A 15,718-nucleotide genomic window follows, 5' to 3' on the forward strand; every position below is an offset into this window, starting at 1 on the left:
ACAAGTATGTTAGTCCATTTGCATTGCTATGAAAGAGTACCTGACACTGGGTAATTTATAAAGAAAAGAGCTTTAATTGGTTCATAGTTCTGCAGGCTATACAGGAAGCATAGTGTAAGCAATCTCAAAAGAGATCGTTTTGGAGCTTTAAGACTTAATGACTGCCTTGCTGGGTTTCAGACTTGTGTAGGGCCTACTTCCCCTTTCTTTTGGCTGACTTCTCCTTTCTGGAATGGGAATGTTTATCCAGTGCCTGTATCACCATTGTATCTTGGAAGTACATAACTTTTTTTATTTTACAGGCTCATCAGTGGTAGGAGATGAGTCTCATATGAGACTTAGGACTTTAGACTTGATGCTGGAACAAGTTAAGACTTTTGGGGACTTTGGGGAAAGTACGATTGTATTTTGCAATGTGAGGATGAGATGTGAGGGGCCAGGGGCAGAACGATATGGTTTGGATGTTTGTCCCCTCCAAATCTCATGTTCCAATGTGATTCCCAGTGTCAGAGGTGGGACCTGGTGGAAGATGATTGGATCACGGCAGTGGTTCCCTCACAAATGGGTTCACACCATCCCCTTGGTGATGAGTGAGTTCTCACTCAGTTCATATAAGATCTAGTTTTTTTGAAAGAGTCTTGGACTTCCCCTTCTCTCTGTTGCTCCCACTCTCACCATGGGATGTGCCTTCGCCTTCCACCACGATTGTAAGCTCCCTGAGGTCCTGACCAGAAGGAGATGCTGGCACTATGCTTCCTAGATAGCCTGCAGAACTGTGAACCAATTAAACCTCTTTTCTTTATAAATTACCCAGTCTTAGGTATTCCTCTATAGCAATGCAAATGGATTGACATTCTTGTAAACAACAGAAATTTATTTCTCATGGTTTTGGAGGCTGGAAGTTCAAGATGAAGTCATCAGCAAATTCAGTATCTGGTGAGGACATATTTGCTGTTTCAGGGATGGCTATATTTTGTTGGATCCTCATGTGGTGGAAGGGACTAATGAGCTCCTTACAAGGGCATTAATCCCATTCATGAGGGCTCTACCCTCATAATCTAATCACCTCCCCAAAGCCCCACATCCTAATGCCTTCACCTTAGGGGTTAGAATTTCAACATATCAATATTTGGTGGACACAAACATTCAGACCATAGCACCCGGTTTCCCTGACATTACTCTCTTGCAATACCCGTCTATCAAAAGATAGACAATAATTTTCTCATAAGTATCAGCTTCATAAACTGTCACATCTCAGGAAACCATGGCAGGGCCTGTTATTCCATCCTAAATTCAGAAGCACCATTATCCGTCCATCAGTAAGTCTAGCCCCTCAGCCACTCTATTCCTTATCATTCTACTCTCCTGGCAGTTCTCATGCTACAGATACCACTTCTCCTTGGCATTCCTGATATATAAGTCAGTTCTTTCCTTTCTCCTCCTTTGTATACTAGTAATAGAACCTTTTATGACTCTTGCTTGAAGTTCTCATCCTCATAGTTTTGTTCTCTTTGATCTTCTGTTCCTTTAAAGTGAGGTTCCAAATTGGTCTCCTTTATGATAGACCTCACTGAGTAATGAAAATTTTCATTTTCCCTAAATATGTTTTTCTGGACTTTAAAACTAATTTAAAACTAATTCTTTCCTAAACACAGTCTTCAGGACAAAAACCTTAATCAAATAGATGTCCTCTAATATATCTTAGGTATATTAAAGTGGTTCATTGTGACATCCAACTGCTACTGGAGAAGAGCTTCAAAAAGGAATGAAGATATGAGGCCAAGGTGGGCAGATCACCTGAGGTCAGGAGTTTGAGACCAGCCTGGCCAACATGGTGAAATTCTGTCTCTATTAAAAATACAAAAATTAACTGAGCATTGTGGCACACGCCTGTAATCCCAGCTATTGAGGAGGCTGAGACAGGAGAATTGTTTGAATCCAGGAGGTGGAGGTTGCAGTGAGCCAAGATCACACTACTGCACTCTAGCCTGGGCAACAGAGCAAGACTCCATCTTAAAAAAAAAAAAAAAAAAGGAATGAAGACAGAAATTCAAAAAAAAATGCTTAAAGTCTCTGCCCCTAAAAAGGTTATAGTCTAGTTTGGAGGAGATATATTCAGTATATGTTTTTAGAAAGTTCGGTAGTATTATGCAATGCAAAATAGCATTCATGTACTCAGGCTGTAAATAGCAAAAGAGAATTCACTATCAGCAGCATCAATCTTCCTTGGCTGGAAACTAGGAAAGTCCATTGCTACCTCCTTGCTGCATTTTATAATTTACTTTGTTATTTTCCAACTGTGCTTGGCCTCAAAATGCTACTGCTGTGAAGTCAGTTTGATGAAGACAGTCTTTTCAAGTTTCCATATGGTTTCAAATTATTGCTCATCTAACTAATAATCAGTTTGAAAAAAATAAGTTTGCACACAATGCCAATTCAGCAGTGGGGAAAATGAAAAGACTGACCTTTTTCTCTTGCTCCCACCTGCTCTTCCAAAACTTGTCAACCACACTTGGGAAGGAGTTCATGAGATAGGTTTTGAGATAAAATTTAAGCCCAAGCCCTTTTTAAAATGCTAATTGTTTTCCTGTATTGCAAATAGATGTCTAGGCAATAAGTATTAATTGCAGAATTTCTTATATTATTGATAATAAAGAGATGGAGGTCAGTATCAAAGTGGGGATGTAATTGGATTTGTTCAGAGTCTGGTATGATTGGTTCCTGTGTGTAGAGAGGAGGGAGCAGAGGACTGAGAATCAATGCATAGAGGAAGGACAGAACATGATATAAGTACAGCCAAGGTAAGAAGACCAACATGGCTGGAACAGAGAATTCCTTTTGAAAAGCAGAGGGAGATTGCAAAACTGGAGGGTCTTGGCTTGTGTCCAGATACCTCGATCTGGTGCTCAATAGAAAGCCATTGTTGACTCTGGAGCATGACATAATGGAGGCAGTGTCTCAGGAGGATGAATTGCACATTGATGTCCCAGAAGTCTTGGAGAGGAAGATCCTAGAGATCATTGCTGTGCATTCCAAGGGTGGAAGGGAAATCACTGCAGCTGCACCCACTCTCTACTGTTGACTTCATCTTAAAGCAGTGACAAAAACCCTTGGGGGCTGTTTGGTTACTTTTTTAAAAAAACATAAGCTAGTTTGAGTTGGGTTTCTGTCTCTCCAGAATCAGAATCTTAACAATTAATTGCTTTTTGGAGTTAAATGAGTTGCCTTAGGCTTTCAAAGAGACATAATGTTTTAGGAAAACAGAATTAGGAATAGACACAGAGGCAGGAATGAATCACACGATTGTTCATGGGACAATGACTTGTCCACTTTCATGAGAACAGAGGGGTCTTCTTTGAGACCATATTAAAGAGGGTACTGGAGCCAGATGGTGGCCTCTGCTAAACCATTTCTCTAGCACTGCTATTGCTGCTGGTGTTTAGGTATTCATTTTTGCTACAGCAGTGTGCTTGAGACTCAATGGAATTAGTTTCCAAATTGGCAGAACCCCTTCTCTGCAAAATCGGATATTCTTTTTATTGTTGACATATTTGGGGCTCTTTTGGTTTTTTTAGATACAGTTTTCTACCTGCTATCAATATAACATCTATTATGTCTAAAACTAAATTTACAAAATCCTTCCCACCAAACTACAATTTCTCTTGGGTTCTCTGTAACTGTTAGTGGCAATGCCATCCTCTCCATCCCCCAGATAATCTTGGTGTTCTCAGATGTTCCTCTCCATTGCATGCTCTCCCTAATCATTCCAATGTTATCTCTGGATTGTCCCTCCAATGCAGTGTCTGCTTCTTGCCTTCAGATTCACCTCCCTACCTGCCTTTCTGTTTTCTCTCGTCTCCAGCTTCCACCCTCCCTTGTTCTTGTACAAATAGGAATATAGTCCTCCAGAAGCCCATAGCTCATCAGGTCCATGATGTATAAAAGGTGGGCATTTAATATCTTGTCATTTCATTCCTTCTGTTTAAAAATCTTCAATTAATACCTGCCACCAGTCAAATGAAGTCTAAAAGTAGCCTTCTCTCGTTAGGAGTCAAACTTCACCACTTAATTTCTGCTTCTTCCTGCTGCCTGTACTTCAGGGAAAAAAAAAAAAAAAAACCTACTGGATTTCCTTGTGAGAGTGACTTTTCCTTGTCTGCATATTTTGCTTCTGCCTTTCCTTGTGTTTCTCGTGACCTTATGGCATCTCTATGAGTCCAAATTGTATGTATCCAGCTCAAATCTCAATCCTTCCACAATAATCATTGTATACCTACAGCATTTCTTCGGGCAGAGAGGTGGCACCGACGGCTGTGATGCAGTAATGAAAGTTTTGATGTCTCCAATCCAAAGGGCTGTTTTATTTTTACTGTTTTATACAACAAATAGAAATATAATTTACATTTCTCGTACTGAAATATATTTCTGACAGCTATAATATTTTTCTACTTAACTAGAAAAGACATGGTGCCCTCCCCACACACAAGGGTGTCATGCTTATTTCTTCCACACAACTTCTCTGAGTCTCCTCTTTACAATTAGAAGAGGTTTCTGAATTCCTTAGACACCTTCTTTATGACACAATATCCTTTACGACATGTTTTGTTCTTTTTTTATGTACTAAACTTAAGTTCCCAGTAAAGCCTAAGTCCTTTGAGAACATAAAATCTGCTATGAGGTTTTACACATAGTAAGAGTTCAAACATTTGAAGATAGTAAATCCACTGATTTTTATTATCCACTCTGTACCTTACATCTTTGCTACAAGGATATGAATAAAACTTTTAAAATTGTTTAAATGCTTACCAAAATACCATAACTCATTAAAACTGTATAATGATCTCAATCCCACCTCTCCCATCCCCTATCTGCCTCCTCAGTAGCTGCCATTTTTTGTTGTTGAGACAGGGTCTCACTCTGTCACCCAGGGTAAAGTGCGGTGGCACAATCACAAACCCCTGAGCTGTAATCCCAGCTACCCAGGAGGCTGAGACAGGAAAATCACTTGAACCTGGGAGGCAGAGGTTGCAGTGAGCTGAGATTGTGCTACTGTACTGCACTCCAGCCTGAGTGACAGCAAACCATTAGATAAATTGGCAAAATGTACATACAAACAACTAATTCACAAAACAAGAAAAATTTTAATAAGCGCTTAGATATATGGAAACACACTCAGCTTTACTCTTAAGAAGAAAATGCAAATGAAAACTGTAGTGGAATATTTTTTAGCCTTTTACATTTGCAAAGATCAAAAAGTTTAGCACTTGTCATGATTAAAATGATTATTGTTATTTTGTGTGCCAGCTATTAGGTACTTCAAAATATGTATATTTTTAAGGCTAACACTTTATTAGTGAGAAGACATAAACACTGTTGTATATTTGGGTGTGAATCACAAAATGTCTACTGAGGGCAATTTGGCAATAGCTGTAACGTTTTTTCTATCATATACCTTTTGATGCAGCAGTTCCATTTCCAGAAAATTATTCACACGTTATAAACATATAAGGACATTTGTGCAATGTTGTTAGTATTTGCAAAAGACTGGAATCCACCTACATGCCCCGTCAATAAGGAACTGGTAAAATAACGGTTCATCCTCACAATGGAACTTTATGCAGTCATTTAAAAAGTATGAGGAAGATCTATAGGTACTGACAGGGAAAGAGCACCAAGATACAATAAGTAAAAAAAAAAAAAAAAAAAGCAAGGCGTAGAATAGCATGCTATCTATCCTTTGTACTTCAAAAATGCACATGCTGATATGTGCACAGACTCTCCCAGGAAGGACACACAAGTTGCTGGGAAGAGCAGGTGCCTTTGTGGAGAGAAACTGAGTCACCATGAAACAGGGGTAAAAAGAAATTTGTTTTTCTATTTGTAACTTTTAAATTTTATACTTATGCTTATAGTGCCTATTCAGAAATAAATATGTAGATAGATAAATGAAATGTATGGTTGTCCAAACAAAAATATATGTATCAGAATTGTAAATGGAAGGTCATTCTTCTTGACTTATAAAAATCTAATTTGGGAGATTCCGAGTTTATGAAATTGGAGAAGCTAAAGGGTTTCCCAGCCATCCTGTCTCCATTGCTCACTCTTGTACTTCCACACTCCATTCTATTTCCCTCTTTTGGTCCCTGTGAGGCCTCTCTTTATTTGTACTATGGCTGCTGTCCAGCCCTCTTCCATCTCTATAGCCCAGCTCTTTGCTTTCCAAAGAGTGTCTGCCAGCCACGGAGCCACTGAGCAGGCAGCCCTCTGAAAACAAACGCCTATGAGGCCCCAGATCTTGGTGAATCCAGATGCCAACCTGGTTTTCACTACAGGGTTTCAGCAACACTCTACTTTCAGAGACCCACCCATGACCACAACAATCCCATTTCCAGGAATTTATTCTATGAAGACCCTCTGATGAAACATATCCTATCTTCAAGACTCTTCTAAACCTTTGTTGGTCAAGACTGTGGCTTTAAAATGATCAGAGACTTCTTAAAAAATAATGGTAGATATAAAACTACCTCTACTTCTGCTACCATAAGGAAGCTTAGTGACATCTTTTTATGCCTTTAGCTTAGATTAACATGTAAGTAGACTCAAACACAGGGACTCACCACTGTAAGTAGAAGGGAACATACCTTCTTGGACTGAACCACAGTGTAACACTTGTTTTCCTTCACCTGAGACACAGCTTAATCATAACTTCTGCCCTCAGCCACTTATTTACTTGGACTTGCATGTGATGGTGCCTGAATACAATACATTCCCAGCAGGAGGGGCAAAGGGCCAGTGATGTGACAAGAGAAAGGCATATTGAGTTTACCTGAAACTCACAGATACTATCTCCAGGAGGAATGATGGTTGCCTCCACATTAGAGTTCTAATTCTGAAAAATTGTGAAATCCAAATTTAAGTCGTCATCAAACTAATGAGGTCTGGGAAGTGACAAATATTAGATGATTGATAGGGATTGTACAACCTGTTTTTGTATTTATAAATTGTGTAACAGTGTGTGGCAGTGTTTTATTGAAACAAGGTTTTCCTAGCCAGTAATAAAAATGCTTTCCCTGGCCGGGCATGGTGGCTTATGCTTTGTAATCCCAGCACTTTGGGAGGCCGAAGCGGGCAAATCACTTGAGACCAGGAGTTCAAGACCAGCCTGGCCAACATGGTGAAACCCCATCTCTACTGCAAATACAAAAATTAGCCAGGCATGGTGGCAGGCACCTGTAATCCCAGCTACTCAGGAGGCTGAGGCAGGAGAATCACTTGAACCCAGGAGGTGGAGGTTGCAGTGAGCAGAGATCACGCCATTGCACTCCAGCCTGGATGACAAGAGTGAAATTCCATCTCAAAAAAATAAATAAATAAAAATAAAAATGCTGTCCCCTAATAGGTGAAGTCAGGTTTCGTTATTATAAGCATGACTATCTCACTGCTTTGAAATTTCTACTAAAAACTTTTCAGGCAGGGACCATAACTGATGCTCAAAGTGGGTTGGAGATGGGAGGAGAAATAACCTGCCAAGGTCAAGTGAAGGTTGGTCCTGTGTCTCCAGCATCTTCTACTCCTTCTATGGGTACTTAACAACTGCCAGCTCACTTACCTGTCTTACCTACAAAGCTCTGAGCACCCTGACAGCAGGGACCAGTCCAGTAAATATTTGTTGAAATAGGTGGATTGGTTTTTTTGGTTTGTTTTTTCAGTTGACTCTTTTAGTCAAAGTCCGTAACAGGGCTTTGTCTTCTGGTTAAAAAATAAATAAAACCTGATTTCCTTATTTTCATGATTTAAATGAAACCTGTTCAGCTTCATTGACCGTAACTTTACAGTTGCTGAGAGGCCTGATTCAGCTTCATGGACTTCAAAGTTTCCAAAAGGCCTTGAGGAAGCATTCCATTTCCCCTCCCACACTGCTCACTCAAACACACGCTAGCCTCTGCTGCTTGAATTCTACATAGTTTCAGTCTGCTGCTGACGAGACCTCCAAGGCAAGGGACGCTTGCAGGAATAATCTTGCCTGTGTGAGGAATTAACTTGCTTGAGCCTGTAGCATCTTTAAGTAAGCAAAAACCTAAGATCGAATTGACCCGTAGGTGAATTTCGCTTCCTCTTCGAGATACTACATAATTAATCCATATCATTCAACCTATAAATGACCACTGTGAGCAAATGCTGAGCTGAGTGCCGTGGAAAAAAAAAACAGACATTCCCTGCCTTTGAGGAACTGAGTCTAGTGCTGGATAACTAAGATTTTTGGGAGAAAAGGTACCAGTACAAGGTATGAATTAATTCGATGCCTAGTGAGTTATAAAATCAGCAGGCAGCATAGAGACTTTTAGGCAATGTGGAGGATGTGCCCCCTGGCTAGAACCTTCCAGGAGAGAACCAGTGCTGAAGACAAAACACAAGCTGAAGGAGAAATAAAGTGGAGAGTATGTAGAAAAAAGCTACTTTGAGTACAACTGTATGTTCCATCCTTGAAAGACATTGTTTGAGTAGGACAATCTAGAGGCATGCACTGTAATCTTTTCAGTGCTGAGCTGAGTCCCAAAACAGGACCACCTCATGTGGTTAAGCACTTAGTCACCTGCACTGCACACAAAAGCCTGACCAAGATGGGTCAGGGGCAAAGAGGGACTGAAATCCAGCCTCAGTTTTGCTGCCTTCTGACGTTGGTGCTGGGTCGTTTCTGCCCAGAGCAAGGAGCACCTTATCTCTGCCAGGAGCACCTTTTGTGGAGTGGCTCTCTGTACACAAAGATGCTGTACAGGACAGCTCTGGCTCTCCCTCTAAGTCTTCATCTGATCCTGCATAAAATCCAGTAAATATCTGAATAAATGTTGCGATGGATTATTGAAGTTCTATACCCAGTCTCTACTTAAAGAGGGCTTCTCAAGTAGATTTCTGCCTGAATCTGTTGAAGAAGAGAGATAATGTGTGTGTGTTTTGGGGGAAGAGAAAAAAGCCAGAGATGTGCTTTAAGGCCTCTTAACTATTCTAAAATTCTTTGAGTCCACAAATTAAACATGGTGTTGAGTTTAATAAAGTCCAATTATTATGTAAACCAAAACAGGGTTTTCCTAATAATATTTCAAGACCTTGGCCTTCCATGTACCTTTGTCACATAATGCAATTCTGTTATGGACTAAGCCCTTTTAATGTATGTAACTGTTTTAAGTACTTTGAGAAGAATTGAAGAAATAGAAGGTTGGGCCTCTGTCCTCAGATATGTATCTACTAGGAAAAAAGAAATGCTTACCACAGAATTAAGAGCATCAACCATATGGCCAGGCGCAGTGGCTCACGCCTGTAATCCCAGCACTTTGGGAGACCAAGGTGGGTGGATCACCTGAGGTCAGGAGTTCGAGACCAGCCTGGCCAACATGGCAAAACCCCGTCTCTACTAAAAATACAAATATTAGCCAGGCCTGGTGGCGTGCACCTGTAATCCCAGCTACTCAGGCAGGAGAATCACTTGAACCCGGGAGGCAGTGGTTGCAGTGAGTTGAGATGGTGCCACTGCACTCCAGCCTGGGCAACAAGAGTGAAACTCCATCTCAAAAAAAAAAAGTATCAACCATTTGTGGGGGTTATTAGTTAGATACCCTTGTCAGATATACTGGCCTTGATTCTGACACTACAATAGGACTCCTTGCCTAGGCTACAATTTTCATATGCTGTGAAAAGTGGTCAGCAAAGCAACCAGGCAGCTTAAACTATCCAGTGGCATTTCCTGCCTGCACAGTCATATCCAGGTGAGAATACCAAATAGGTGGTAAATGAAAATGAAGATTAGCTAATCTCTCATAGCAATGCAATCTTAACGTGTCTTTCTTTACGCTCAGTCTCCGTGGAGTCCTCACATCCTCAGAAGTATCGTTTGTGTTTTACTGAGCTGACGCACCAAAGAAGTTCTGATCCATAAAAAACATTTTGTATTTTTCCTTCAACATCCCTTCCTTTCCCACTTTCCCATTGGAAATGGTTTCTCCTGCTTCCCAAGAGATCTTCACCGGCCGACTGAGGGAGCCCACTTCTGCATCCCCCATGCTAGTTGTCCTCTGTTTGTTGGTTCTATGCACAAACCCTCTTGACTCACCTTCCCCTCTACTCCCCTCCACCTTCTCTTTTACCAAGGTCAGACCTAGTTTTTCCAAAGCCTATTGATCATGACTGTAGGTCAACACTATCCTAGACCCCGTGGTTAGGACAAAGATGAGTAAGATTCCCACCCCACCCTGGAGCTCTCACACTGAAGAGTTAGTTATGGGGATAAATGGATGAGTAGGTGGTTGGAGGGATGGATGGAGAGAGAGAACACAAAGGCTTTGCAGACAGACATACTGAGTTTGAATCTCAAGTAAGACAGATGCTAGCTCTCTGAACTTAGGCAAGATAGCAAGAGCCTCAGATTCCTCATCTATAAAATGGGGGTAGTAATTCCTACCTAGTCTAGGTGGTTGTAAAGATCAGAGACTGTAAATTGCTTAGGGAACTGCTTGGTTAAACAACATGTAAGTGACATAAGAGAAGTGCAAACAAAAGGGGTGGGGGTTCCCAGAGGGAAGGCTCACACCTGCAGGAGGCCACACATGAGCGTGTGTGCGTGTGTGTGTGCACATGTGCAGGGCCCTCCCAGCCTCCAGGTGATCTGACTTCCCCAGCACAGCCTATGCAGAGCAGCAGAGCTGGGCAGCACAGACTATGCAGAACAGAGCTGGGCAACGCAGACCTGGGAGCCAGCAAGTCCACACAGTCTGGCATTTACAAGTGAAACAGGTATGACCTGCAGCTACTGCCATTGGGGCACCAGGCAAGGGGTTAGAATGGAGATTGGGAAAGGGCCTAGCTGTCAAAGTTAACTAGCCTATCAGTGGGGAATGAAAATCATTCCACTCTCTAGAAAACCAGGTTACTTCATCATTTTCCTTCCAGCTACCTCTCTCTGAATGTCTAAGGTGAAGCATTTTCCTTTCTTCTTCAGCTCAGAGGCTGAGAATGGTGTGGAGGAGAAAAAGAAAGCCTGCAGGTCGCCAACAGCCCAATCCCCTACCCCATCTGTGGAGGCCGACTCCCCAGACCAGAAGAAAATCATTAGCCTACGGTGAGTCCTCCGTTGACTCTCTTTGTTCTCTTTCGTCTTTTGCGGAGAGGGTATTATGGGAGGAGCTGGGGTTTTTTGTTAGAGTAAGGATGTATTGATACTATAGACAAATAATACTCCTGAGAAAGAATGAGCATTTTTCCCCGATACCCAGGCAGCATCTTTTTCTCCCTCCTGCCCCAACCTTCAGCAGAGCATCTGCACCTTTCTGAAAGCGCTGATTTTGCTAAGTGATGAGGCCAGGGTGGCCCACTCTCAGGCATATGTTTAGAAAGCACCTGGGAAGGCTGGCCAGGTTGGAGTGTCTGCCCAGCCTCGGGTGTGCCCCAGCTGGTGTCTCATTTTCCTGGGGGCCATGAAAAAGCCAAGGAAAAGAATCGCCATCCCGGGGACCCCTCAGGCCACCAGTTTCCTGTGACAGACTAAAAGGGAGGGGCGGTTTGGTTGTGGGGCTGCAGGGGAGAGGTGGTTTTGAGATGTGTAGCTGTAGCTTCATCATTCTGAGAGGCACCAACTACCGTTTGGTAGAGACTAAAGTTGCTTTGGGGCACTCAAAAGATAGCAGTTAAACCAAGAGTGTGTGATGGGTGAGTGCAGTTTATCTAAACTGAGTAGAGAAATGATTGTTGTCCTTCACCATTATTAGAACTTTTAGAACTGCTACCTTCTACTTCTTTTGGTCTCTGCTGAAAGATTATTAACTCCACTTTTTGCTTCCTTCCTGGCTTATCAGCCCATGTCTTCTCTCCAAATCTATGCTTCATTCAGGACCAAGAGTAAGTCTTAACTCTTCCCCAAATTTTCCTCTTCTGACTCTAATTCCCAATTATCTCTCCGTCTTTCCTGCATGCTGTTTTGTGGCATCTCACTTTTTTTTTTTTTTCAGTCGGAGTCTCGCTCTGTCACCCAGGCTGGAGTGCAATGGCACATTAGCTCACAGCAACCTCCGCCTCCCAGGTTCAAGCGATTCTCCTCCCTCAGCCACCCCAGTAGCTGGGACCATAGGCGTGCACCACCATGCCCACCTAATTTTTGTGCTTTTAATAGAGACAGGGTTTCACCATGTTGACCAGGCTGGTCTTGAACTCCTGACTTCAGGTGATCTACTGGCCTCGGCCTCCCAAAGTCCTGGGATTACAGGCGTGAGCCACTGCACCTGGCCAGCATCTCAGTTTAACCATTTTTTTTCCTCTAGTTGTTTCCCCTCAAAGCCTCACCTAATGCTTCTCTTCACGAAGGCACAAGGCACGTTATTTCTCATGTCTTTCACCACTGTTGGCTGACTACAGCAGGCACCTTAAAAACACTGTTGGTTTTACTCCAACTTCCCCAGGCTTCAGTAATAATAATACACTCTCACAGGGCATGCTTGCTAAACTTCATGAGCATGTGGTCTGTGCAACTGGAAAGGGCCCACACTTGGTTTAATGCTCCCCTCTTGCTATCCAGAAATGCTTAATAATTTTTATGTAAGGGGGCCAGGCCTGGTGGCTCACACCTGTAATCCCAGCACTTCGAGAGGCTGAGGCAGGTGGATAACCTGAGGTCAGGAATTCAAGACCAGCCTGGCTATCATGGTGAAACCCCGTCTCTACTAAAAATACAAAAATTAGCCAGGTGTGGTGGTGCATGCACTCGGGAGGCTGAGGCAGGAGAATTGCTTGAACCCAGGAAGTGGAAGCTGCAGTAAGCCGAGATTGTGCCACTCCAGCCTCAGCAACAGTGTGAGACTTTGTCTCAAAAGATTAATTAATTAATTTTTATATAAGGGACCCCACATTTTCATTTTGCACTGGGCTTCTTGTCACCTGTAGGAAGTGAGAATAACAGGGTTGAAAAGACCCAAAGAAATCAATATTATATACATACATACCCTGTCCACAGGGGTCAGTGTCATGCAGATGAACCCCCTTATTGCTTCTGCCTTTTGAAATTATCAAGGGTAGAGCCACCCTACTTGTCATATTTGCTTGCAGGCCATGGATCTTCAAACAGTCTGATCATTTCCTTGCCCATTCCATTAACATTTATTAATTTGAATCAGTAGAGATGATGAATTCAAATCTGTGAATAGTATAAATAAAAGGTAAGTTGACATTTGTACAGATAGTTTTATTTTCAAATAGAGAACAAATGTTTTTCATAGCTTCCAAAAAAAAGTAATCCCTAGAATTCCCAGGGAATTTACATCTGTGAATAGCTTAAATGGCCTGTGTCTGAAATTAAATTCATTTGCCTTGAACAGCTGAGGGGTATTTGACCTGTGATTTGAGCACTGTGGAATCATACACTGTAGTGGCTAGAAGAAGCCTAGGACTTCATATAGTCCATCTTTTCACAGCTGAGAAAACCAGAGCATAATTCTCTAACTTCAGTCCTTTCTGTTTATCTGTGACACCCAGGTACCACCTGAATTACTTCAGATTGTTCTTAAATCCACTTTGAACCAATTTTTTTTTAACTGAACCTCATTTTAAGGAATAATATCGTGAAATCATGGATTTTATGTGCCATTTCCTCCCAGAAACATTAAAGCAACTTCACGATCGTAAAACTTATTCATATATATAACTCCAAAAATCATCCATGCATGCTACTTTGAAGCGACTGCTTTTAGCCGTAGGGTTGAAGCCACGTACAAATGCACACATCTACTAAAATGGAAAACCAGGACTAGAATCGCCTTAGAAAGAAACTCTGGAGCTCTGACCTCTGTCCTTAACAGGAAAAAGGAAGATTTGGCTTCACACATGTTTTTTGGTTTCATTTTTGTTTTATTCTGATTTCACTTGTATTGTATTTCCACTCCGGGATGTGTTGTGTCTTTTCCTCATACCCGATTCTTGCGTATCCTGTTAGGCCCAGCATTTCAAGCCCACATTATTCTCTTGTTTTCCTCTTCTCTTTATTTACTTTTTTAAATTTAACTTTTTTATCTTTTTGAGACAGAATCTTGCTCTCTCCCCGAGGCTAGAGTGCAGTGGCGCAATATCAGCTCACCGCAACCTCTGCCTCCCGGGTTCAAGCGATTCTCCCGCCTCAGCCTCCCGAGTAGCTGGGACTACCGGCGCGCACCACCATGCCCAGATAATTTTTGTACTTTTGGTAGAGATGGGATTTCACTATGTTGGCCAGGCTGGTCTCAAATGCCTGACCTCAGGTGGTCTGCTCACCTTGGCCTTCCAAAGTGCTGTGATTACAGGCATGAGCCACTGTGCCCAGCCTGTTTTCCTCTTCTCTCACCTCCTGTTAGACTTATTGGCTCCATACCTTCTCCTAACTGCTGTAATATTTTGTTTTTGTTTTTGTTTTTGTTTTGGTGCTAAATCATGTACTGCCTTTTTTAAAAAGTGTTTGATGCATGCGTACACAGGCGCCTTAAGGACAAAGACTGTGTTATGGGCCCCAAGACATTTAACACAATGCCCCACTCAATTAATACTTGTTAAATATTAGTGGAATTCTGAAACAAAAATATTCTTTGATTGAACTATAGCCACAATACTATTTAGTAGTTTGCCTCAAGTACTCCTTTTTACATACTGATTAAAATACTTTTAAAATGACATAATTATTTTCACAACTTGATCGTTATTTCACCCTCTATAAGTTACTATTTCTACAGTTTTTGATTACAGCCTGCTGAAATCCTTCCAGTGTCCTAAAGCATGTGCTGTGTAAATGCTCTCAGAGTATCATGAATGATTTTTGATATCCAGAAAAGAAAAACAAATGTCAGGTTTTCTTAGACGATAGTATAATAATCAAGATTTATTACAATAAATTAATGAAAAATGTATCTCATAGGCCAGGTGTGGTGACTCATGCCTATAATCCCAGCACTTTGGGAGGCCGAGGCGGGTAGATCACTTAAGTCCAGGAGTTCAAGACCAGCCTGGGCAACATGGTGAAACCCCATCTCTACAAAAAAATGAGCTGGGCATGGTGGCATGCACCTGTAGTCCCAGCTACTCGGGAGGCTGAGGTGGGAGGATCGCTTGAGTCCTGGACGGGGAGGTTGCAGTGAGCCGTGATCATGCTGCTACACTTCAGCCTGGGCAACAGAGCAAAACTGTCTCAAAAAAAAAAATTATCTTATAGACACCCTGGACTTTCTTTCTTTAGGTCAAAATCCAGTTTTGATGGTGCCTCTTTAGCAAGTGATAAGAACGACTGTAAAACAGAAAGCAAAAATGACCCTAAGACTGAAAGAAAAAAGTCTTCATCTTCCGGCCAGGTAATTTGAGAATGGAATTTGTGTTGTCTTAGGGGGTGACAAGACTATTGAAGCCAGTGACAAGAAGGAACTCAAGCATGCACCTTCCTGCTGGTCAAGACTAATATAGGCATAGAGTTTAGACAATTTAGAAGAACAAACAGTCCATTTTTTAATCACAACTCACTTTTCAGCACATTGCGTGGTGATGAGTTCCATGCTGTGGCCTCGAACTCTGACAAATACCCAGAGATCAGGGACCAACACAGAGTCATGTGCTTATCCAATAATTAGCAAGACAAGGGGAGTTGTGACATCCTTGTACTGAAATTGAAGAGTCTGATAAGGCATCTGCCTGAATAGTAGTAGGCCAGCCAACTGCACACAGAGGA

The 15,718-nt window shown here is 41.9% G+C and overlaps 1 protein-coding gene across 10 annotated transcripts in view; it reads left to right on the forward strand.

The window, feature by feature from the left end:
* GRAMD2B (GRAM domain containing 2B) overlaps positions 1-15,718 on the forward strand; it is a 129,791-nt gene that overhangs the window by 89,560 nt on the left and 24,513 nt on the right. For 8 of the 10 annotated variants that reach the window (XM_045394178.3, XM_045394179.3, XM_065546698.2 and 5 more), the window contains exons 2-3: positions 10,991-11,110; positions 15,236-15,347. In XM_045394178.3, coding sequence (XP_045250113.2) covers positions 10,991-11,110; positions 15,236-15,347 — 232 coding nt within the window. Of the gene's footprint in view, positions 1-10,990; positions 11,111-11,843; positions 11,887-15,235; positions 15,348-15,718 lie in introns of all 10 variants that reach the window. The other 2 variants (XM_005557647.5, XM_005557648.5) reach the window with 1 other exon arrangement.

The sequence above is a fragment of the Macaca fascicularis genome, chromosome 6, assembly GCF_037993035.2.
Source record: "Macaca fascicularis isolate 582-1 chromosome 6, T2T-MFA8v1.1".
NCBI lineage: Eukaryota > Metazoa > Chordata > Mammalia > Primates > Cercopithecidae > Macaca > Macaca fascicularis.